This window comes from Microcebus murinus, chromosome 7 (genome assembly GCF_040939455.1).
Source record: "Microcebus murinus isolate Inina chromosome 7, M.murinus_Inina_mat1.0, whole genome shotgun sequence".
Taxonomy (NCBI): Eukaryota; Metazoa; Chordata; class Mammalia; order Primates; family Cheirogaleidae; genus Microcebus; species Microcebus murinus.
In genome coordinates this window covers 46,341,516-46,365,758 of record NC_134110.1, presented here as the reverse complement: position 1 = coordinate 46,365,758, position 24,243 = coordinate 46,341,516, and the positions used below count along the sequence as shown (strand labels likewise).

At 37.5% G+C, this 24,243-nt stretch overlaps 1 protein-coding gene across 1 annotated transcript in view; it reads left to right on the top strand.

Moving 5' to 3' along the window:
- The window catches only part of COLEC10 (collectin subfamily member 10), a 39,808-nt gene that overhangs the window by 4,759 nt on the left and 10,806 nt on the right, over positions 1-24,243 (top strand). Inside the window, exons 2-3 of the mRNA XM_012753820.2 lie at positions 18,224-18,295; positions 19,682-19,753. Coding sequence (XP_012609274.1) covers positions 18,224-18,295; positions 19,682-19,753 — 144 coding nt within the window. The remainder of the gene's footprint in view (positions 1-18,223; positions 18,296-19,681; positions 19,754-24,243) is intronic.

The window sequence follows — 24,243 nt, the reverse complement described above, 5'->3', positions numbered from 1 at the left end:
ATTTTACTATTTTCACAGAACTCACTACTAAATGAAAATCTCACGTATATTTATACATTTACGGTCAATCCTAACATGCAGACTTCATGAACAGACAGCGATACATGTCCACCTTGCTGGGTGTGTTTTTCTAAGCCTAGAAGAGTCCCTGACACATAGTGGGTGCTCAATAAATATCTTTGACTAAATAAATTAACCCAAACTTTCCAAGAACTACCCCACCCCAATATGTTAGTTTGTGACTTTGATCTGTTAATATAACTCCTTTAAAATATCCTCTAAGTATGTCTTGCAGTTCCTAAAGAGTGTCGTATATGTTCCCCAAAAAAAAAGAACTGCTCCTAGGGGCTGTTGTCATTGTGCCCCTTCTCCAATGGCCAAAGAACCTCCCCGCCTGTGGCCACTCTTTTCTCCTAATTACGACAGGGCCACTGCTTCCCAGGTGCCCTGTCTCACCCAGCCTGGCCTCTAACTCACTGGCACCTCATTCAGTAAGGAAGGCTTCCCACTGCTTTTGAGAACAGTGCGACTCCCACAGGTAACCACCGTGACTCCTCCACACATGTGGTCTGTGATGAAATCACAAGGCAGAGAAAGGCTCTCTCCCTTTCAGCATGACTCTAACGACAGCATCCATCAGACACCAGAAGCAGGGTTACTAACACCCATTGAATAGTTGCCATTCCCCAGACACCGTGTGAGCACTTTATAACTGAATGTGAATTAAATTATATCAATGGACTTTGAGAAAGAAAACATTATAATTCCCCTTACACAGATGAAGAAACTGAGGTATGACTTATTAAGTCACTAGCCCAAGGCCATAGAGTTGAGTGGGCAGGTTGGAACTCAATTCAGTTCTAGCTGGACTCTGTATTCCAATCAACCTGCTAAACTCTCTAACCAGCTGGAGGGGCCGCTAAGCAGTGTTGGCTGTACCAAAGTATTTTATGGGGCCAGATGAAATAGATACTTCAGCCTTTGCCTAAAGCTCCCCATGGTCCCCATGGAACTTTACATGGATAGACAAGGGCACACATCTTAGTGTCAGACAATATGAGCTGTGCACAGTGGCCTCTCCTCTTTGGTGAGACAGGCCATGCCATGAGGGAAGCCTTGGAGAGCTCACTCCTATCCTCTGGGATAATTTCTTTTTCAGCAAACCTCTTACCCACTGGAAAATGGTCTTCTATTTGGGCATCTTCTATTTTACTGGACATAGATCTGAATCTCAGCAATTAACACAACTTGAGTTAGTTCCCAAGATACTTCTCAGCCACCAACATAAATAAGCTTTTTGATGACTTCTCCAAACAGATGGCCACTTATGCCCAAGAATATCTGGATCTTTTTCACATTGAAATCAGAAGTCTTATTACCTGTCAGGTCACTCTCAGAGATAATTTTGTTTGACCCCAGTCATTTTTACTTTTGTGAAAACTGAGGCCCAGGGAGGTAAAAATAACTTGTCTTAGGTCACACAGCTGCCACTTGGTAGCAGAGTTAGAACTAGAACTCAGACTCCAGATTTCTGGACTGGTCATCATTCCATTCCACCATGTTACATCATTGTCCCTCACCTTGTACCATTCCCATTAGGCACAGAATGATCCTTCCATTTTATAAATTAACATTAGAAAAGGAATTCTGTGTGGTCATTTGGTTATATATTAATCACTAGTGGGGACCATTGTAATAGCCACTTGCAGGCTGATATTTTATGGGCTTTGGAGATCACATGTATCATTTCAAACTTGAGCTCTGCCACTTACCTAGCTATGTGACCTTAAGCCTCAAGGTTCTTATCTTTAAAATGGAGTTCATATTGTGCATCTCAAACTCTTATTTTGAAAATTAAAACACATTTAGCATTTAGCTTAGGTATCATTATTTCTTTCGTCAGCTTCCATTGTTGTTTACTAGTCACCATACGCTTTCTCTCTGTCCACCTCCCTAAAGAAAGGCTCATAGATTGTAAAGTGGGATCCCCAAATAGAAATCTGCCAGGGAAGGGCCACTCCTGCTAGTTCCTACAATTCCTTGCCTGTTTTCAGTCCCACTCCAAAGTCAACTTTTATTCATTAAGATCTCACAAACTTCATTCATATCGCCTCCCTTCTGCAGTTCTCCAAAGGAACCCGGTGTTCCTTACTAGTAAAATAGAAATAATAACAAAATGAATACCTCCAGGGTTATTAATAGGGGTGAAATGAGTTAAGACCACAAAGCTAAGCCTTAGCTTTCTCAGGGTAACATGGGGATGATAATAGTGTGACTGCTTCATAGGGTTGTCTTGAGAAAAATTAGTTAAGCCACATAATGCACTTAGGACGACTCTTGATACAGTCTCAGGGATTCTACAAACACAAGGAAACCATAGGTCGGCACACCCAACAGAGGGTGAGACTGTTCTCTGGTTTTTCTTTTTTTCCATTTTCTTCCTTTCAAAGAACCATTTCCCTTTTGCTACTTGTCTGTGCCCTAGGCAGGCTGCTCTGTGGCCTTAGTTAATTGGTGATACAGGCCAGGCACAAATGATCTGTGTCTTACTTTTCTTGTTTATGTTTATGAAATTCTACTTGTAGAAATTTGGTAACTCTGTTAGAATGGTTTGATTAGGCTTCCCCATATATTTTCATGATATTCTACACATAACCAGTTTGTCTTCTTTTACATCACATTCGATTTGCAATAGCCTATAATTTTAGAAAATTCTGTAAATTAAATTTTATAGCTTTCTCTGCTCTTTTATAAAAGATTGCAAATATGCACAATAAAAATCTGACACTCAGAGACTCAAGTAAAGTAGCATCTAAATAATTCAATTTTTTTCAAATTATTTATTGTGATTATTCTTGATTTGAAAACTCTGGAAGCATCGTTTTAGGTCTCTTGTGACCACTTGGCAATACTTGTATCTGTTAAACAAATTATATGAACATAAGTCTTTAGCATTTATAAAAAGTTCACCCATTATTTCATTTTCACTCCGCTGACATATAAGGATCATTATGTCTATTTCAATAAGAAGGAATTTAAGGCACCACACAGGTCTTGTATATGATTTGTCTGCACAGCTGTAAGTAAGTATTCTGAAGAGGAAGCCTGTGCCCATTCTCACTCCCTAACTATGAAGAAGGAAACCCTAATCAACTCACTTGATAAGAGGAGCTGGGATCCATTAAATGAGATAACATCATCTCAGGAACAATCAGCCATATCTTCATAAGGTAGGCTGGAGTACTGAAGATACAAAACTCTTTGAAGAGATGACTCTTTTTGTTCCCTGCATTCAAGAACTTCTAGATTTTTTTTTTTTTTTTCCTACCTTTTATTTTTTATTTATTTATTTTTTTTTATTTTGGCATATTATGGGGGTACAGATTTTAAGGTTTCAATAAATGCCCATTTCCCCCCCTCCCCCCAAAAGTCTGAGTCTCCATCATGACCATCCCCCAGATGGTGCACATCTCACTCATTATGTATGTATATACCCGCCCCCCTCCCCCCTCCCACCTCCCCAATACCCTATTACTGTAGCACCTATGTGTCCACTTAGGTGCTACTCAGTTAATACCAGTTTTCTGGAGAATATATCTGGTGCTTGTTTTTCCATTCTTGGGATACTTCACTTAGTAGTATGGGTTCCAGCTCTAACCAGGAAAATATAAGATGTGCTATATCACCATTGTTTCTTAGAGCTGAATAGTACTCCATGGTATACATATACCACATTTTATTAATCCATTCTTTGATTGATGGGCACTTGGGCTGTTTCCACAGCCTTGCAATTATGAATTGTGCTGCTATAAACATTCGAGTGCAGGTGTCTTTTTTGTAGAGTGTCACTGGATCATTTGGGTAGATGCCCAGCAATGGGATTGCTGGATCAAATGGTAGATTCAGTTGTATCGCTTTAAGGTATCTCCATATTGCTTTCCACAGAGGTTGAACTAGTTTGCAGTCCCACCAGCAGTGTAGGAGTGTTCCTCTCTCTCCGCAACCACGCCAGCATTTATTGTTTGGAGACTTTTTGATAAAGGCCATTCTCACTGGGGTTAAGTGATATCTCATTGTGGTTTTGATTTGCATTTCCCTGATGATTAGAGATGTTGAGCATTTCTTCATATGTTTGTTGGCCATTCTTCTGTCTTCTTTAGAAAAATTTCTGTTCAAGTCTTTTGCCCACTTTTTAATGGGGTTATTTGATTTTTTCTTCCTAATTTTCGTGAGTTCTAAGTATATTCTAGTTATCAGTCCCTTCAATACACAGAAATCAGAGGCATTCATATACGCCAACAACAATCTAATTGAGAACCAAATCAAAGACTCAATTCCCTTCACAATAGCAACAAAGAAATTAAAGTACCTAGGAATATATTTAACCAAAGAGGTAAAAGATCTCTACAGGGAGAACTATGAAACACTGAGGAAGGAAATAGCAGAGGATGTAAACAGATGGAAATCCATACCATGCTCGTGGATCGGCAGACTCAATATCATCAAAATGTCTATACTACCCAAACTGATCTACAGATTCAATGCAATACCTATTAAAATCCCATCAGCATTCTTCACAGATATAGAAGAACTTCTAGATTTTGAGGGTCATTTATTTGATGCTACCCAGGAATGACATTCCAGTATTGGGTACAGGCAAAAATAGATTCAGTTGTGTTGTTCTGCCTGGCCTGAGATGAACCAGTATTTAGAAAAAGATTTTGCCATTCAGATCCAAAATCTGCAACAAAGTTCTCTCTCTCTCATCAGACCACATACTGGGTGACCAAATGACAGGACAACCAAAAGGATGGGGCCCATATGTCCCAGGGAAGCTGGGAGATGCAGCTCCAGACCAAAGGGGAAGTCCCCAGAGAAACAGGGAGACTTTGATACACCAAAAATGAGGGTCTCTGGAACCAATTTATTAGAGTCACCCTAGCACTATTCTTATCGCTTGAAGAGGAAGGCTGAACAATGCCACCAATGATTTTGCATCAGACAATGCTGGACCATAAACACAGACCAAATCACTGAAATAAAGCTCACTTAGAGTGCACGCAGGCGGGGGATACGACCTGCTTTCCCTGATTATAGTACACTTAAGATGAAATTTTATTTTTTAAATTAAAATATGCTCAAAATTTTGTTTGACCTGTGTACAGAATGTGTTTTCCTTATCTCCTCATGATCAGGGGGACTATTTTATTCTAATGGGACCAATGTGAGATTTTCTTCTTCTCCCTCTTCCTGATTCTCTAATGTTTTAACCCTGAATAGATTATTGTCTGCAAAACTAAAATGTCCAGCACTCGAAGCTGCCAAGATGTCCTTGCATCTGCCTACAAGCCTTTATTAATGGGAACATAATTTCCCAAAATGCATCATATCCCTGCCTGTTTTCCTATATCCTTTCTTGTCTTACTTTTAGGAATATATACATATGAGTAGAGAGTGAGGGGTTAAAGGCACAGTGTTCTGTTATATCAAAAAACATCCCCAAAGCAACAAATTGACTCAATATTCAGAATATTGACTCAATATTCTGCTTAGTAGAGATCCTGAGTCCTGGAGAAGAGAACTAAGTGTTATCCTACCTCCTTTTAGGTGCATGGTATTGATCTTTTAATAAGGTGGAGCATAGAATTATTTTTGCTATTTTAGCTTCAACATAAGGAAAAACTGATTATACTTGTCCGATAACCTAATTTTTAATGTGCGTTAGTTTTTCTTCTTTTTTCCTCTTCAGTTTTCATAGTCATTTTGCAGAAGTTCTGGGACAGTTTGTATGTGATCCAACCAACTAAACGATAGTTTAAGTCAAGAAACAAGTGGAAGTCTTTGAGTAGAATGACATTATTAGATTTGATTTGTTTTTAAGCAGATAAATCTTTTGGCAGGCTTGAAGATAGACTGAAGGATGTGAGAATATCTTGGTGGGACATAAATTAAAATCTAGGGATGCTGGTATAAAAGATGGGGGTGCATTAAAGAGGTACTTCAAAAGCAAAATTGATATATTATTATATATAATATAATGAGTTCTAGACTGTATTTGAGTTGCCTACAGACATCCAAATGGCAAAGTCTAATAAGCAGTTGGAAATAGGTATCATAAATACTAATTAGACATTATTTTTCTAGAAAAGCAAATCCCATGCCCTATAGCCTTGACTTACAGCTTTTATATTTTATCTCATTTAGTGATAGCCATCAGAAAAGATACTACCATTCTTCCAGATATGTGAGATGTTCATAGATTGGGATGTTAGCATATATACTAGCGCAGTCATTACTTACATTTAATAACAATACTACCCTTAATTTAAATTCATTTCTTCCTCACTTTGTATTGAAAGAAATTTTATATAGAATAAAGTATGTTATATCTGTAGAGTGCTGTAAACCTTTCAATGTCAGAAGCACAAATCTTCTCTGGAAGTAAAAACACTTGTCAATCAGTATGTGCAAATCTACATGCCAAGGCATGAACTAAAAGAGGCTTCCTTTCCCTTTGTTCTCTTCTTTGTACGCCTCTAATTCCTAATGACTAGAAGTTCTGCCTGGCCTCTGGGATAATACTGGCACAATGTGATATTTTCGGAGTCCTCAATACATTCCAGGCACCTTTCTGAGTTCCACCTGTGCACAATCACACTTACTCCTCACAACAGCTCTGTGAGGGAGGCATTTCACTATTCTGACTTACTGATGAGCAAAACTGAGGCTTAAGGAATTTTTGTGAGTTGCTAAAGCCCCACAAACCATAGTGATGGAGCCAGGACCTGAACTAAGCACTTTGATCCCAGATTCCATGCTCTGAACAACTGCACTGCATTGCAGAAGCATGCCACTTAGTCCAGGATTGATGGGATTTCTTTGTTTTTGTTTCTATGGACTTGGCTGAGAATGAATTTTAATAATGAATGTTATGTGAAGGCAGAAGAAAACCCACCTAACAAATCTTAATGTTGCATTTTTCATTAAGTATAATTTTAGTCCCCCCACTGCCAACCCTTACTCAGACATGCGGTGACTGTAAAAGATTGTAGCCTCCTAGTAGTAATTCTTTTTAAGCCATGTAATTCTGAAAACAAAGAATAGGTGCTTTGTAATTCAAATAGGAGAGATGGTAGGATTTTTGAAATCCTCAGTTTTCTTCTTTGCTAGGTTGTACAGTAACTGGCTGAAGGGAAAATGAAGTTCATGGGTCCCTGGAATTGATGGGGCACAGTTCACAGGTGGATTGGAATCCTGGTCACATACATCAATGACCTGACTAGTAGGCACCCAGTCAATAGTAGCTATTATCGTTATTAACATTGACATTATTGTTTGATAAATTAATTTCCTTACATAATATATTTCCTTGCATTTGTTTAGCATGTTAATACTGAAAAAGAACTTTCATTCTATTTCCTTATTTGATTTTTTTATCTTGTCATTTGAGGACAGAGCAATATAGATGAGTAAAAGCCAAGTTTCCTGACTCCTATGTCACTGATCTTTCCAAAGTCTCAGTGTGTTGGATGCCAACAAAACACACTGCAATTTCCCTTTAGTAACTTACTCATTTTGTAAGACTGTGTTCAGTGTCTTCCCCCACCCCATCAAACTGTTAGGCATAGATTATGTCTTATCCAAGATGGTGCTATATCCCTAAGACCCAACACAGCTTTGCAGCTAGTAGAAATGCAATAAATATTTGCTCAATGAGTGAATAAGTGAGCAAATTATGAGTCTTTGAACAACACTTGAGAGCAAAATGTAGAATATCTGCTCTTATCACAAGGAAATTAAACTCTAATTAAATAGTTGACATTAATACAAACAGTTAAATAACAATGTATTATTTAAATAATACTTCAAGGTAGCAATAAGAAAGTAGTAACAAGGAACCAGATGGTGAATTACCAAGGAATAATTTTATCAATAAATTCAGAGAAATTAGAATTTAACTTAAGACAAGATCATGGGCAGGATTTATAAAGGAAAAAAGAGCCACAGTTCTTTTTAGAGTATGTATTATTTATGTTTTAAATTGCAAGAGTATTTCATGCTTGTTATAACATGTAACAGTGTAAAGATGTACAACATGGAAAGATGTACAACAAGAAAAAGCAAATGGTCTCTTTTTTCCCTGTCATCCTCCTCTTTCTGGTCCCATTTATCCCATGTAACCATCATTAACAGCTTGGTATTAACACCTTTCTCTACATTTATTTTTATTTATTTCTTCTTCTAAATGGTATTATACATATACAGATATATTACTCATAGCATGGTTAGAGACATCCTATACATATGTAGTATGGAACTCACTCTATATCCAGAAAGCCTTTGCTACTCACTATTTTTAGTATCAGCATAATATTGTATTCTAATATAACTTTAATCATAATGTAATGTATTGTATTTTTAATCAGTCCCATGATGATACATTTTCATGTTGCTTATAGTTTTTGTTTTTGTCACTACAAACATTGTTGTATATATATTTGTTCTTATTATCATTCCTCTAACATAAATTCCTTAAGGTAAGTTAGGGTATACGTGCTTTTTATTTAATCATTATTGACAAATTATTTTCAAGAAATAATTTACATTGCCAAGAGCAATGAATGATAATATTTAGTTCTCTCCATTTATAGCACCTTCAGATGCAAATATGATGGTGAAATATAATGTAGACATTTACATGTATATATTTTTCTAATAGTTCTGAGCATTTTCATCTATTATTTATTATTTAAATTTTTAGGCCATCTTTATTTTGTTTATTTTCTTTTGTTTGCAAAGCAATTTGCAAAAGCACTTTACATATTAAAAGGATTAATCAATTTTTATATCTTATTTCCCATCTGTCATTTATTTGTTTATAAACTTTGTATATTTATATAGTATCTTTTACCATATAAAAACTTTCCGTTTCTCATATGGTCATATATGTCTATCTTTTCTTTTATGACTTTTGGATTCTTCTCTAAGCAGACAAAGTTCAAATGGAAAGAACATGTATGTGCCTTTCAATGGAGGCAGGAACCGAAAGACATTTTGATGAATGATGAATAAACAGGTTGGACATGAATAGAAGGTTATATAAGTCAACGTCAGAAAATAACATGGGAAAGTTCCATTGATGTCAGTCTGTAAAAGTTCACCTACTAATTAGTTTGGGCTTGGCCTATAAACACAGAAGAATTGTTGAAACATTTTTAATGGTGCAGTGGCTTGATCAAAATGTGATTTTATAAAGATTAATTTGCAAGATGGTTTAGAAAAGTGGTTCAGATGCAATAAAACCAATAATCCAAAAACTATTTGTTGAACAGACACTAGTCTAGGCACTTCAGATACATCAATGAATAAAACACAATGAAGACCATTTAGGACTCACCTATGAGGAAAGGGTTACAGCATAAGGACAGGAAGAGGCAGACTATGTAAGGATGGGAAGAAATATAAAAAATTAATGTGAGAAAAATTAAGAATCAAGATGAAAGAAAGGGGCCGAGCGTGGTGGCTCATGCCTGTAATCCTAGCACTCTGGGAGGCCAAGGCGGGAGGATTGCTCGAGGTCAGGAGTTTGAAACCAGCCTGAGCAAGAGTGAGACCCGTCTCTACTATAAATAGAAAGAAATTAATTGGACAACTAATATATATAGAAGAAATTAGCCAGGCATGGTGGTGCATGCCTGTAGTCCCAGCTACTCAGGAGGTTAAGGCAGGAGGATTGCTTGAGCCCAGGAGTTTGAGGTTGCTGTGAGCTAAGCTGACACCACGGCACTCACTCTAGCCTGGGCAACAAAGCGAGACTCTGTCTCAAAAATAAAAAAAAAAAAAACAACAACAAAAAAAAACTGATGAAAGTAAGGAAGGGAGAACAATCAAAGCAGATTTGGGTATTGAGTCTGAGAAATTAGAGCACACAGTAATACTGTGAGACAAAGGTAAATTAGAAGAGGAAACAAAAACACGGGAGTTTGTGTAGCAGCAGAGGCAGTGGTGTGTGTTTGCCTAGGCTGCCTTGCTAGAGTCTAGGGCACCACCACAGACCTCCCAGCAGGCTGGAGTCAATTCATTAATCAGCCATTACTGAGAAAGACATTTCAATCAATTACAAATTCATTTGACTGCATTGTCATTAAGCTCACATTTATCTATTTTGTCTTTAAGGATGTTACTCCTTTTATTTTGAAAACATTTATTGAGCAAGCACCTACCTACTGCATGTCAGATTCTGTGCCAGGTGCTAGGAACACAAAAGAAACAATATGTCATCCCAGCCCTGTCTCATCATCTAAGACACAATGTGGTAGGGTGCTGTAAGACTGAGGGGATTACCCTTTGGGGAGGGAGTTTAATTCTGCATGTTGAAGAGGGAGATGGAGGCAGGAAAGTCTGTACCGAGACGACTCCCTGGTAGAGAAGGTAACACATGAGCTGGACCTGCAAGGTACATGGAGTTCAACAGAAGACAAAATCCATATGAACTTTCAGTGGTGAGGACATTTTAGCACAAGCCTGCCCTAATATAGTGACAAATTTGTATTGAAGCTGATTTTCTTTGCACTTACCTTGAGAGGTAAGTTTATTCTGGTGGAGTTCAGTCTAAGAGATCCCATCTACTTTTTCCTGACAAAGAATAGGAGAGAGTTTGGGATGTGGACAAGTAGTGTTAGGTGTTTCTTCCATTGTGCTCCTATAACAGTGACCCTTTGAGCATTTATCACAGTAATTTTCTTCTTTCCTGTCCATCTTTCCCTGAGACTTTGACTTCCTCCTGAGAAGGAACTTTATTCTCTCAATCAGCGTGATCACTGTTTAGTAGTCTTATTAGTAAAGAAACTTGTGTGTGAAAGTGAAAGAAACCATCACAAAGCAAACTTTCACTGGTTAATGAAGCAAACAGTGGAGAGAAGGGGAATTAATAGACTCAAGTAACAGGAAGGGATTCAAGCTGAGTTAGATCCAGGTGCTCCAGAGATGTGTTCTGGACTCAGTCTGCACACCTCCATTCTGCTTTCCTCTATAATGACTTCATTGTAAAGCAAGTTCTCTCTTCATGGTATCAAAACAGACTCTCTGAGACTCCTGCAGAAAGAACAAGCCTCCTATTTTTGAAAGTTCTAACTAAAAATCCTCAAATTGAGACTTATGGGCTCTTGTTGGGTCACATGTCAACTGCTGAATCAATTACTGTGGATAAGTTTTAAACCATATGGATTGAGAATGAATGAGTGTGATTTCCTATTTTAAAAAATTATGGAGCTATTAACAAAGGCACAGAGAGTGGATACCCCCCCAAAAAAATGAAAGAAAAAAAGATGTTCACTATACATGGAATATTTATAGATCAGTGAGAACACACTCAATGCAAAGGGCTCTTTGATAAATTTTCCCATCCATAATCTCATTTAATCTTCAAGTAGCTTCATGAGAAAAGGGTCATTATCCCTATTTTCAGGATAGGAAATTAAAGCAGGGAGGTTAATTATTTAGTATAAGATTTAATTTAAGTTTAAATAATTTATTAAATAGTTTGACAAATTATTTAATATAATTATTAAAATCCAATTATTTATTAAATTCAATTATCTAATATATTAAACTATAAGTATAAATTATTTAGTATAAAATTAAAGACCTGTTATGTGGCAAATTTGGAATTTGAGCCTAAGTCCATGTGATTATAAAATTCTTGTTCTGCCCATTGTCTCAAGTTTTCAGAGGGAACTTGAATGAGTGTCCTGTCCGATAATAGACATGTGGTTCCCGAAGGTAGAGTCCCTTGGTAAATTGTGTCTTTGTAAAGAGTTGTTATCTTTCATAGAGGATTCTCCCTGAGACAGCTTTTCGTCTAACAGGCAGGCAGGCAGTTTCCTATGGACTAAGATGCAATTGGTTCTTTTGAAACCATATCTCTACTTTAAGCCCAGAATAAACAATAATTTTTAATTCTCTAAATCTTAAACTCTTTAAATATTTTCTCCCTAGGAAAAGTGTTAATTGTTTTACATGAATGATCTTATTTCATGCACATTTATCATAGCTGCAAGATAATTTTATGATATAATCTCAGAAAGATCTCTTAAAAAATTTTGGCCTCACTGCCATGTAAATATTTTTTTTATTCTGTTCCTGAGAAGCATACTGCTGTTTATTGTTCTTGAGGAAGGCTGGCCAAAATCTCGGCCTCCCTTTTCTACACATAAGCTGCCTCACAACAATGAAGATAGCAAACCTGTAATGTCTACAAATCATTCTTCATTTAGAATTCGTGCTTACTTGCTCTTTTTGCTTTTATTAAAAGAAATACAAAAAAATCTTTCCTTCTGTGCCTCAGGTGAGAGAAAAGAGTGTGAAGAAATGTCACCATGGGCCCATCATCTCTCTAAATAGTCTGCCAACACTACTTTTGGGAATGGCATACTCTGCTTATGAAGGCCTGTTTTAAATTACACATCACTTGCTCTTGCTGGCTTCCATTAACCAAGTGACCATCGCCAGTTCTAGGGCATAGGATCACTTAGACAGTTGAAGAGTAGCACCTTCAGGCAATGGCAGAAGTAGTGTAGTGAATACTGGACATTATGTGGCACTTCATTTGATAAGGAATAAAGGGAACAATTTGATTGGTTTCTTCCTCTTGCATTTTCCATTGCAAAGTTATTAAAGTGAATCAAGGTAGCATGCGTCTCAGAGTGAGCTAACAACCCACAGTATGGGAGACTCTTGAACAGGTAGTTGTTTACAATACAGGTGAGAAAGAAACTTTGAGAATGTTGATGTCACACCTAAGTTCACAAAGCCAGTAAGCGATTTAATAAGGACTTGAATTCAGAAGACATAAAATTGGAACCCATGGGGTTTATTAATATATCATCCTACCTTTCCAGAAACTACTGCCTTCTATGAATGACCAGTGGAAATTTATGTTCTTCTAACCATTCTTTGCAAGGCAGCTTCTTGATCTGTTGGTAGTTCTTTCAGAAGAGAAAATGGAATTACTTGTCATGATTTGTTTTCAAAGAATTTAGGCTTACTCCTGTGAATTTCTGCTTCTAAGTATTCACTCTCTGTTTTATTAGCTCATATATAGCAAAACAATATGGGCTCAAGATAAACAAGACAGCAGAACTCTATGAAAGTGATTTTAGCAAATACTTGTATCCCATTAAAAAGTGAGATTAATTTAATGACAACGTTTACATAGGAGACTGTTCTTGCCTTTTAGAGTCACTTGCTGAATTATTTAAGGAAGATATGTCATGTCAGTAATTTACTTTTTTAAAAAAGAATAGCAAAAATAAATAGATAAAGCAACTACAGCATGCTAATTGGTAAATCCCAGTAATGGATGTATGTGTGTATCTGTCTTTAACTGTGTAAAAAGTTTTCATAATAAAGAGTAAGAAGACACATTGTCAAGTAAAAAAGTAAGTAATGATTATAGGATAGAGACTGAGGTAGTGAATACAAACAAATAATCACTTTTGCACTCCCCTTCCATTCTCATTAAAGTAAGAACAGAGGAGGCACCAAACTAAACACTCTCCCCCCATTGTCTCCTTTAATCTGCAACAATCCTATGAGGTAGGGGTTATTTTCTCCTTTTTGTGGATGAGGAAACTGAGACTCAGAGAAAGAAAATGACTTGTTCCGGGGTACTTTTAACCAAGGCAGTGCAGTCTTTTGCCGTAGGAAGAGCTGCGCAGAAGTGACTAAATTGAAAGAATTCGAGACAAGTGGGGTGGGGTGAGGAGGTAGGTGAAGGCACAAGGGAATGATGAAACGAGGAAATGGGGAGAAGGCAAACAATAGCAGGTCCCATGGAGCCCGGACATTCCAGTAAAGTGATGAGGTTGTGACTGGGGAAGGAAAAGTCCTCAGGAGCGGTGCATTGTATGATTGAACTAGTATATCTGGGGTATATGAGATGTCTGGGGATTAGTCAGTATGACTATTGAAATTTCCAAGAATGAGGATGCAATTGGCATATATGGAAAGAAGATGTAGGTGGAGGTGGGAAGGATAGATTTTAGGCAGTAGCTCTTGCCTGCTTAACAAAGCACACTGTACGCCCTGCCCCATTCAATTCTAAGACTGATCAGGAGAAAGATTACTAACAACTTCCTCCCAGTCTATACAATTACTTCCACAATGGAAAAAGAGAGCTTCCAAGAATTTGTTGTTGTTGTTGTTAGCATTTCCAAAACCAATTGTCTAATATTTAATAGTCACTTCCTTTGAGTACAGGGTACCAAACTGGATTCAAACTAGAATTCCATTTTAAAAGACTTTTTGCTTGTTAGGGAAAAAAATGTCCTATCTAAGAAAATGTGGTCAACTGTGTGCTCTGCTGGAATTCTGATGGTGGCTTGCGGGGGCAGGCAAAGCAAATCATTTTTGTAAAATTGAAATTGGTTGGTTTCAATTTATAGATTTTCATTTAATTTCAAATGCAAGTGGTTATTTTTAAATGAAGTAAAGAAGTCTAAATTGTCCTACTAATCCAATAAAATATTGCCAAGAGGATAAAAGCAGACAACTGTGAGCCACGTGGGGGATCCTATCCAAAGCTTGCTTTTATATCTCCCTTCTGTTCTCGTTAAAACATGTCCCAAAGATCAAATGAACCCAGAACCGAAGCTGAAGGCAAAAGCATAAGTTGTTTATTTCCTTTCTGCCAGCAGCCCACTTGCCACCAGGCTGGGATGCAGTCGCACGGGTCACAAGAATAATAATCCTGTTTTCACCCTCCCAGATCTCCATCAGGAGCCACCAGGGAGCAGCAGATGACTAAGTCACTGGCCTGGTTGCCTCCAGTTAGACACTTGCTTGCAAATGAATGGAGAAGCTCACAAGAAGGGAAAGAAGGAAGGGAAACAGTGATGGCACCGATAATTCACGTCTGTGTGGCTTTTTGATTCACAAAGTGCTTCTCGTGCATGCTTGTTTTTGATCTTGCCTTTTAGTGAGCAGGACATGCATCATTAGTTCCATATAAGCAATGCAAATGCCAGAAATGTTAAGACAGGAATTTGTTCCAAATCACACAACTTGTTCAAAACGTGGGCTTTGAAGACAAATGCTCTGGTTTGAATCCTGGCTTTATCTCTTACAAGCTGTGTGACGCTGGATGAGTTACTTAACCTCTCTGTGACCCCACTTCCTCATCTGTAAAATGGAGCTAAGAATAGTAGTATCCATCTGAAAGGTTGTTGTGGAAATCAAATGATAGATTGCATGTCAAGTACTAAGAACACTTTTGGCACGGAGTACTCAATAAACACTATTCTTACATTTGTAAGATGTTTTATGGTTCGCACAAAGTATATCCAGTGCAACTACATTTATTAAGGCCCAGGGCCAGCACTGTGCTAAATTCTAGGGATGCTATAATAAATCTTATGTTCCCAGCCATCCCTCAGCTGAGAAAGGGATGTAAGTAAGGGATAAGCAGAGATATACCGACATATTCAGTATAAAAGTAGAGCTTTAAACAACAAAGGTAACTAGAAGGAGAAATTAGCCAAGCATAGGAGTGTTAGAAAGGGAAGAAAAATATCTTTATAACTTTGCCTTTCTTAAAAACCTCTGGGGGAAAAAAAGGTGTTATTAATATTTTGTCTATTCTACGAATGAATATAAAAGGGCTCAGAAAAGTTAAATGGCTTCCCAAGGTCCCTCAGCTAGTGAGTGGCAAAGCCAGGTCTCAATTATGTTAAACTACCCCTAGGATACATTTCCTGTGAATTAAGTCATTGAGATTATAAGAAAGTTGTCCTGTTTTCCTCACTATCTTTCCTGTTTAAAAGGAAACAAAAACTGTCATTCTTTCAGCATCCACCCTTCTCAACCTGAAAAATTTGGCAAACTACAAATTCTCTAAAATCCACCATTTGCTAAGAGTGCTAGGCCAAAAGAAACTACTGCATACTTCTAGAGATCCGAAGGAACAGAAGCATGCGAGTTGTTGTTAGGTTAGTCTGTGTGGATGGTCACTGGTTCCCCGGTTCCTAGTGGCAAGAATGAATACTGGTACCCAGTCAAGCCGAAGACAGAGTGATCACAAACATTGAGTAATTGTATACAGTTTATCACTTAAAAGAAAGAAAGAAGCTACACAAAATGAAAATACATTCCAGGGAGAGTGAAACGGGTCAGTCTCCACTAGTGGAGAAAGATGCCAAAGCCTGATCCCACGCTGCCTTTTGTAAGCCCACTAGCTTGCCCCACCTTTTCCCTGGTAGGATTGGTTGCCGTTTCCCGCCTTTGGGGGTGATTGACAGGTTGTGGTTATATATCAGATCACATGACAGGTAACATAACAGGGTAGGTTATGTAACAGTTTTCCTTTCTGTGCATGCGTCTTCCCCAAAATCCTTCAGGAAGCTCCACTCATGTTATGTTAATTAGATGGTAATGAGCTCTAGGTCAGGTAAAGGTTACTAGGACCACTTTATTATGTATAATCCCACCAGGAGACAGTGCCTAGCCACAATTTGGTTCCCTTTCTCCACCTTTAGCCACTTCCTTGCCACCTGTTTACCTCCACCAGACCTAACATTGTTGAATCCTTGTTCTGTCACTAGCAAGCTCTGTGACAGTTGGTGAGCAACTTAACCACGTAGTCTCACTTTTTTTCCCCATTCATAGAGAAATAATAGTGTTTATCCCCTACAATTGCTATGATAACTACATGTCAAGTCCTTTGCCCCTGCTTGGTACACATTATAATTGCTCAATACACATTCACTGTAAACATTAGCTAGAAAAATGCCATCTAGTCCACCTACTTTCCCCCTCTGGTCTGACAACAAAAATCATCTGTGCATTCTTTTTTGAAAGTTTTTCCTGGGAGGAGTCTATAGCTTCCCTTGTGAAGCATCCCTGTGTTTGACCAATCTCACAACCTGGAAATCTAACTCTTCATACCTTGCTTGTGCTTTCATTCAAAATTGCAACATACTGCTCTCAGGGAAGAAAGAGAGAAAGAAGAGAGAGAGGGAGAGATAGAAAGAAGTCTCTGATCATATTTTTTTATGGATAAATCAATGAACATCACAACGTTCTCTCACCCAAAGTGACCAATCCCAAAAACTTCCTTTTTGTATTTAGAAGTTTTTGTTTCTTGTTGTCTCCTCTAGTGATGGGCATGTCTCTTTTGTCCTGAGATTGCTGTGGTGATAATGTAGGTATCTGGTCATAATATTGTGTGTATTATATTGTTTGTTTTCAAAGCACATTCACATGCTTACCTTGTTGATCCTAAAACATTTGAGTGAAGTAGGGAGAGCAGATACTATCCCCACATTAAAGATGAGGAAACTGAAGTATAAAGGAAAGAATAGTAGTAGCCATCATTGCTAAACACTGATTGTGTCCCAGGTCTTCTTTGCAAGTTATCTTATTGGAACTTCCTAAAAGCCCACTCTAATAGGTGTTGCAAGTTCAACTTGCAGGAGAGGAAAGTGAGACTCAGAGAAGGAAGTTGTGCATTCAAGTTTCTCCAGTTAGCAAGGTGTGGAACTGAGAATCATGCCTAGATCTGTCTTGGTCCAAAGTCAATAAGCTCAATCACTGGCCTATCAGAGATTTGTTCAATCCATCAGTAATTAACATGATTTTAAAATGCAGGACTCCTGATTCACAGTCCAGGGCATCATTCATGAAACCATTCATTCAGTCCTTCTGGATTGTTCAAAGTGCTGGAGCAATACCCACCCATGACTAAGACAATTGCTGCTCACACAGAACTGCTATGCAGCTGTTCCTCCTCCCTAGTCTCCTGTTCTTGACTTCCTAGTCCATGCCTACAGTTTTGGGGTTCCCAAGCATGCAGTCAGAGAGTAATAAATATATATATATAATATAACATTTATAAGTGTTATATATATCATGCCTCCAGAATTAATCAGATTCTACAAGAAGAATAAAGATTTGTCAGGCCAGACAAAATTCTTAGGGGTTCAACAGCAAGGATATTTCTTCAAACATAGAGTTGGATGTGGAGAAAAATAAAAAAATATCATGGAAGATTCTTCTTTTTACCTAAGTGTCCAGTCCATGTGGATTTACATACATACACATAGCTGAACTGTGAGTAAGCACTGAGCTGAGGGACAGATTCTGCCCATGTTCACCTTACCCGGAGGAGAATGTGCTTATATTCCTATCTGAGCTGCTCCACTCTCTCTCTCATTTTCTGTTTTAAAAGGAGATGATGGTGAAAAAGGAGATCCAGGAGAGGAAGGAAAGCATGGAAAAGTGGGGCGCATGGGGCCAAAAGGTAAGTAAAATGATGTGAAACTGACACTATAATGCCAGAATTGCTCTTCTCTCTCTTTTGGCTTTTGCCCTAGAAATGAGCAGCTTTCTTAACGCCCTCTTCCCCAAAGATGCATGAGATGTATTTCAGACATGAATTAACTCATCATATGAGAGCACCTATGAGATCACCTGTCAACAGGACTTGGACACGTTTCTCACACTGCATCCTTAGGGCTGGCTGGGGTGGGGCACTCTGGGAGCCCCAGGGAAAAGCAGTCCGGAATATCTGCGCAAACTGAGTTTTAGAAACACAGCTGTGTTCATAGCTGTGTCTCCCCTCTGAAACCACTGCTAAGCAACATTTTCTTTTGGCTGGCCTAGTGCTTAAGGAGGAAGATAAAAAGAAACAAAAAGAGCTGCCTGATTCCTTGATATATTCACCTTTCCCCAAATGCTCTCTATTTTTTTAACTCCTATACGAAGGAATAACAGAGTGGGGCGAATGGTGGCCATATGGGAGAAGTGGGATCAAACATTATGAGAATAACACAAAGGCTCATAGGGAACGTTTTCATTCACAAGGCCTAAAGTAAGCCTCACCAAACCATCACTTCTGAGTTGTGATGTGTGAGTGTGTGCCTTCTGAACACTCAAAATATTCCCTGCCAACTGGTGCAAGATGGTTTCCCTAGGCCACTTAATTTAAAATCTTGAATATTTCAAAGGGAAGAGAGAGTCACAGACTCACAATTTGAGAAGTGTTGACTTATTCTATAAATATATTTGTCAATTACAAAATGACTCTCAAAAGAATAAACATTTAAAATTGGAAAATATTGTTTAGATCATGGTATTTTTTACAAAAAAAATTTTTTTAAAGAATTCAGTGATTCCTGATCATAGTTTTTTGGATGAAAACTCAGAGAAACCATCTCTCATATCTCTTTGATCACTGAGTTTTATGATTGCACATTTCCTCCCCTGTTTAAAGTGGATATGAATGTCAAATCCTGCTTTTAAAAAGAGAGGAAATAGAATCCCTAAACAATACCAAAATGGATCTAGAGAAGAACAAAATCAGAACTGAGTGTAAGGATGCTTCCACTCAACCCTTATCTAACCTCTATTTTAAATATCCTCTGCCATGGTCATTCTAGAAATACTGTATTAGTAATTATTTTAATATCATCATATCCAGGATTGCCATACATGCCCAAATTTTAATGTTAGCACATATATTATAACTCTTCTAAAATAGATAATATAGCATGGGATATATATTAGATATCACAGGTAGAAGACTACACTTTTTGGTATTTCCTTTAAGTGAATATCACACGTTTTCCACATTTTTCAAGGGAATATAAAACTTTATGATATAAAGATGACATGTTTTGCTTTTCAGGAATTAAAGGAGAGCTGGGAGATATAGGAGACCAGGGCAATATTGGCAAGACTGGGCCCATTGGCAAGAAGGGTGAGTTGCATTTTACTACTTTCCAGTAGTAATTTAAAGCAAATTAATCATACTCTTAAAATATTTTTAAGGTATTGTATCATTAAAGTTATTCCATTTCTTTCTTTAAAAATAGGAGTTCTTTCTGTCTTCATAGCTTGGCTCTTTCTTTCATATATGAGAAATACATCTTATGGCTCAAAGAAAGAAATGCCTTGAGAAAAATTAAACAAGATATCAGGAATAGAATCAAGCATTAACTTCTGGTAGTCTCTATATTGAATTATGCCCTGGGATCACCTGATTGGCTACAGATCCTTGATACAGTCAAAATGATACATGATCATTCATAAAACACAAAGTAGGCAGAGGGCAATATAATTTTCTTTCTTAATCTGAGCAGAATAAGTGAAAGCTCTGTCCTGTGATATATTAACAGGACAGGAACTTGAAACTTATATGGGTATACTTATTTGTTTTCAGTCATGTCTACTGTTGTACATAATTGCAGCCTCAATTTGTAAAATAGAGGGAGTCCCCTCTATACTGTTTACACACTCCTTCCCTGCCTCTTCTCATAGAGCCCCACAATAGTAGCAGGTTCTAATTGCTCCTACTATCTAGTAATTCATACAAGCATTGTTTCGCCTGGTTTAAAGATACAAAGCTGAATGATAATCAAAATTTTACTGTAAGGGACTCATAGACTATTCAGGAAGGTAGAACTTTCTCAAAAATAATTATAGTAATGAATAATATGACTACTCCAGGAATCATATGGGAGAGTAAGACAAGATTGATATGAGGAGGAACAGATGTAGGTCTTGAGGAATAATAATATTATGTTACAGGGGAAAGGCATTAGAGGAAGATACAAGGGATGCTTATGCAATGATACAGATTGGGGGAGGCTCAGTAGCATGGGTAATATAATTTTTGTAGCCTTGATGTGTCCTCTATATTTTCATAAATGTTTGTTTGAGCAGCTTCATAATTAAACATGCGCCTCACCCGGTCAGCAGTATGTTCTTGCAGGCAGGTTGGTAGACTGTGGCCCTGCTATTCTCATCCTCCGGCTTAGTACTCCCTCTCTCCCCACTCTTCCAACTCATTCCTTTGAGGTGTTTCCTCCAGCCTGCATTTGAAGACAGGAATGAAGGGCAGTGCCACTGAAAAGAAATTGCTACAGGTATTTTGATCTGATGGCTTATATTGTATATTCACCTGTAGTTAAAATCCTCATAGCTGGGGAAGAGCTATATAACCTTAGAGTTCATGAGTCCTGCTGCAGTATACGTCTGTGGTGGTTTTACTGTGAAGCTAATGAAGTTTCAGCTTTAGAGTCCCAAGCCCCTGATACAAGCCTTAGCAATGGCTTCACATGGCCATATATATCTTGGTAACATTTGTAAAGTAAGACAGTTAACCTCCTTTGGTTAGGATAGTGTTCCTCAAAATTTTTTAAAATTACTGCCTCCTCAACAAGACTTTTTAGACATACTTTTCCTAATTGCCCTTCCCCATGAAAATTTACCACTACCCATGGATTATATGTTTATGTACTGTCTGTATATTTGTGCTTCCTATATTTAAGAGAAGAGTACAATTTTTCACTCCCTAAGAACATGACTTTTGCATCCTTGAGTGATATCAACGATGATATCAACCCATTGAGAAAGCATGGGTTAGGACTACTCTCTCCTATTGTACTCTCTTGAGTACAATATTGATACAAGAGAGAGACAGACTACTCTCTCTCTCTCTCGTATCAAGTGGTTTGGGAGTGAATACAAGAATCTTGGAAACTAGCTAAGAGGATCTTGAGGATGTTGAGATCCTAGCTAAGAGGATCTTTTATTAACTAAATAAAAATATTTAGTTTGGAATTATTGAGATATAGTTATATAACTTGAAGTTATTTCCATGTACAGTTGTTGCTAGCAATTCCAATGTGGGAATAGCTTCCAAGACTACTCCTACCACTTACTGTGCACATCTATTCAAAGTCATGATGCAAAAGTGCTGGGCCAGAAGTCAGATAATGATATGAATGTATCCTGGGACATTTAGCACAAGAAATGTGTGGATTGTGGGGGGAAAATAAAAAAACAACAATGATTGAAATATATAAGACCAGAACTAGTCTGTGAAACTTTCCCAAATCTAACAGCTTACCTATGAAAAAGACTTTACAAAGGTAAATTCTCAAATTTTATACTATTTTTTTTTTTTTTTTTTTGAGGCAGAGACTCACTTTGTTGCCTGGGCTAGAGTGCTGTGGCATCAGCTCAGCTCACAGCAACCTCAAACTCCTGGGCTCAAGAGATCCAGATGCTCCTGCCTCAGCCTCCCAAGTAGCTGGGACTACAGGCATGTGTCACCATGTCCGGCTAATTTTTTATATTTTTTAGTAGAGACAGGGTCTTGCTTTTGATCAAGTTGGTCTTGAACTCCTGAGCTCAAATGGTCCAACCGCCTTAGCCTCCCAGAGTGCTAGGTTTACAGACGTGAACCACTGCGCCCTGCCAAATTTTATACTATTCTTAATTAGTTATGCATCTCCAATAACAAGTTGTAAAGGTGAAAGAAACTTCTGACACTATTTATATAAAAATAAAATTCATATTTCTGCTACAGGCCATGAGGGATTTATTTGCACACAAATCAATAAGAAAAATAGGCCAAAAGAGACAAAAAAGTTCAAAAGACTTGAACAGATACTTCACAAAAGAAGATATTCAAATGATCAATAAATATATGAAAAAGTGCCAACCTTATCAACGTAATACCAATTTGACTAAATTATGACAGCACTGCTTGCTCGCCAAAATGGCTAACGTCAAGATAACTGACAATACCTAGTGTTGACAAGGATGCAGAACAGCTGAAACTCTTGTACACTGCTTCACTATAGCAATGGAAATAAATATACTCTTAATAGTTCTACATGCAAAAAAGATTAATTTCATGGACATAGTATTGGGCAAAAAAAATCCATATAGAAAAAAACCCTACATGGCAAATGGTTCCATTTATGGAAAGTTCAACATGAAAAATTTATAGCATGAAAACTTAGAACATGGTTATATGTCAGGATGGTGACCTTTTGTAAGGAGGACTGTAAATAGGGAGATGGCAAAAAGGGGGCTTTTGAGGACTTAATCTTGATGGTAATTACATGGGAATTTCATTCTGTAAAAAGTCATCAAGCAGGACCTTTACATTGGCATACTTTTGTGTTTTACTTCACTAAGTTTTTAATAAAATCATTTCTGATTACACATGTTCGAGGAAACACTGTTATCTGACCATATTATCCCTCTGTCATCTCTTAAAAATGATATTATAAATTTGTGATCAAATAAAGAAGCAACAAATGCAGCCAAACATATGCAACCAATAATTATGAAAAAGGAATTACATAGGCACAATTCATTCATTCATTAAAATGCCATGATTTTTTAGTGAATTTTGTAATGTGGTTTTTGACTACTTTTAAAATTTAGTGATTTTTTTATGATAAATATTCACTTTTGCAATCACTTTTCCATGTGTAATTTTGTATTATTTTTCTTAAAGAGGTCCCCTGGAATTGCATAAGCTTCAACTAGAATGCATCATGGATCTGCCCCAACTGTATCAACTCCATTTAACCACTGGATAAAAGGGATGTAAAGTGGGATGTTGGACTTTGATATTTCTGAGATACAGCCATGTTAAATGAGGTTAAGATTGTATGTATTGCCCTGGAGATAGCAGAAGTGGAGGGGGAGGGTAAGTCACTAGCATGGTCAAGTCCAGAATTGCAGAACTTCATTTTTCAATGAATCATTCTAGTTTTAGCACTTTCCTAGATTTAGATCTGTCAAATCTAGATGACATTCCAACTAGAAGAGTTAGAATTAGTGATTTTGAACCAAGTCTTAATCCTTTCAGAAAATAAGACTAAGTGATGTGGGAGAGTGGTAAATGGCAAAGACAAGAAAGGCTCAAGGGTTTCTTAGTATGATTGGCTGAGCCTCAAGGTAGATGAACTTCCAGCAATGTTGAAAAAGCAGCAGTCTGGAAATGAAAGGGTTAACTAGCCTAATTTCCTTCATGCCAATTCCTACTTTAAGATTCAGGTACATAGCACCTGAATTCAGGTATATAGCATACCTCTATCATGGTACTCGTTGTCATGGCTAATTAGCTTGTCTGTTTCCCCTGTGGACTATGAACTTCTTGGGGGAACAAATGAACAGAAGGTTTACTGGGTCTGTTTGTTTAAATAAATACAAACTTAATGGAGGATGTTAATTTTTAAGCATTTTATTCTTATGCCCTTTATGTAGTAGATACTTTCTAAATGTTTGTTGCATTAAGAATGGAAAAATGAATGGTAAAAACATATTATTTCCTACAGTGTTCCTAAAAGTCCCACTCTCCCTTAATATCTGTTTCTACCATTGGCTACTAAGATTTTCTTCTCCAGAGATATGCCATCAAAATTTATGAGAATATCCTAGAAT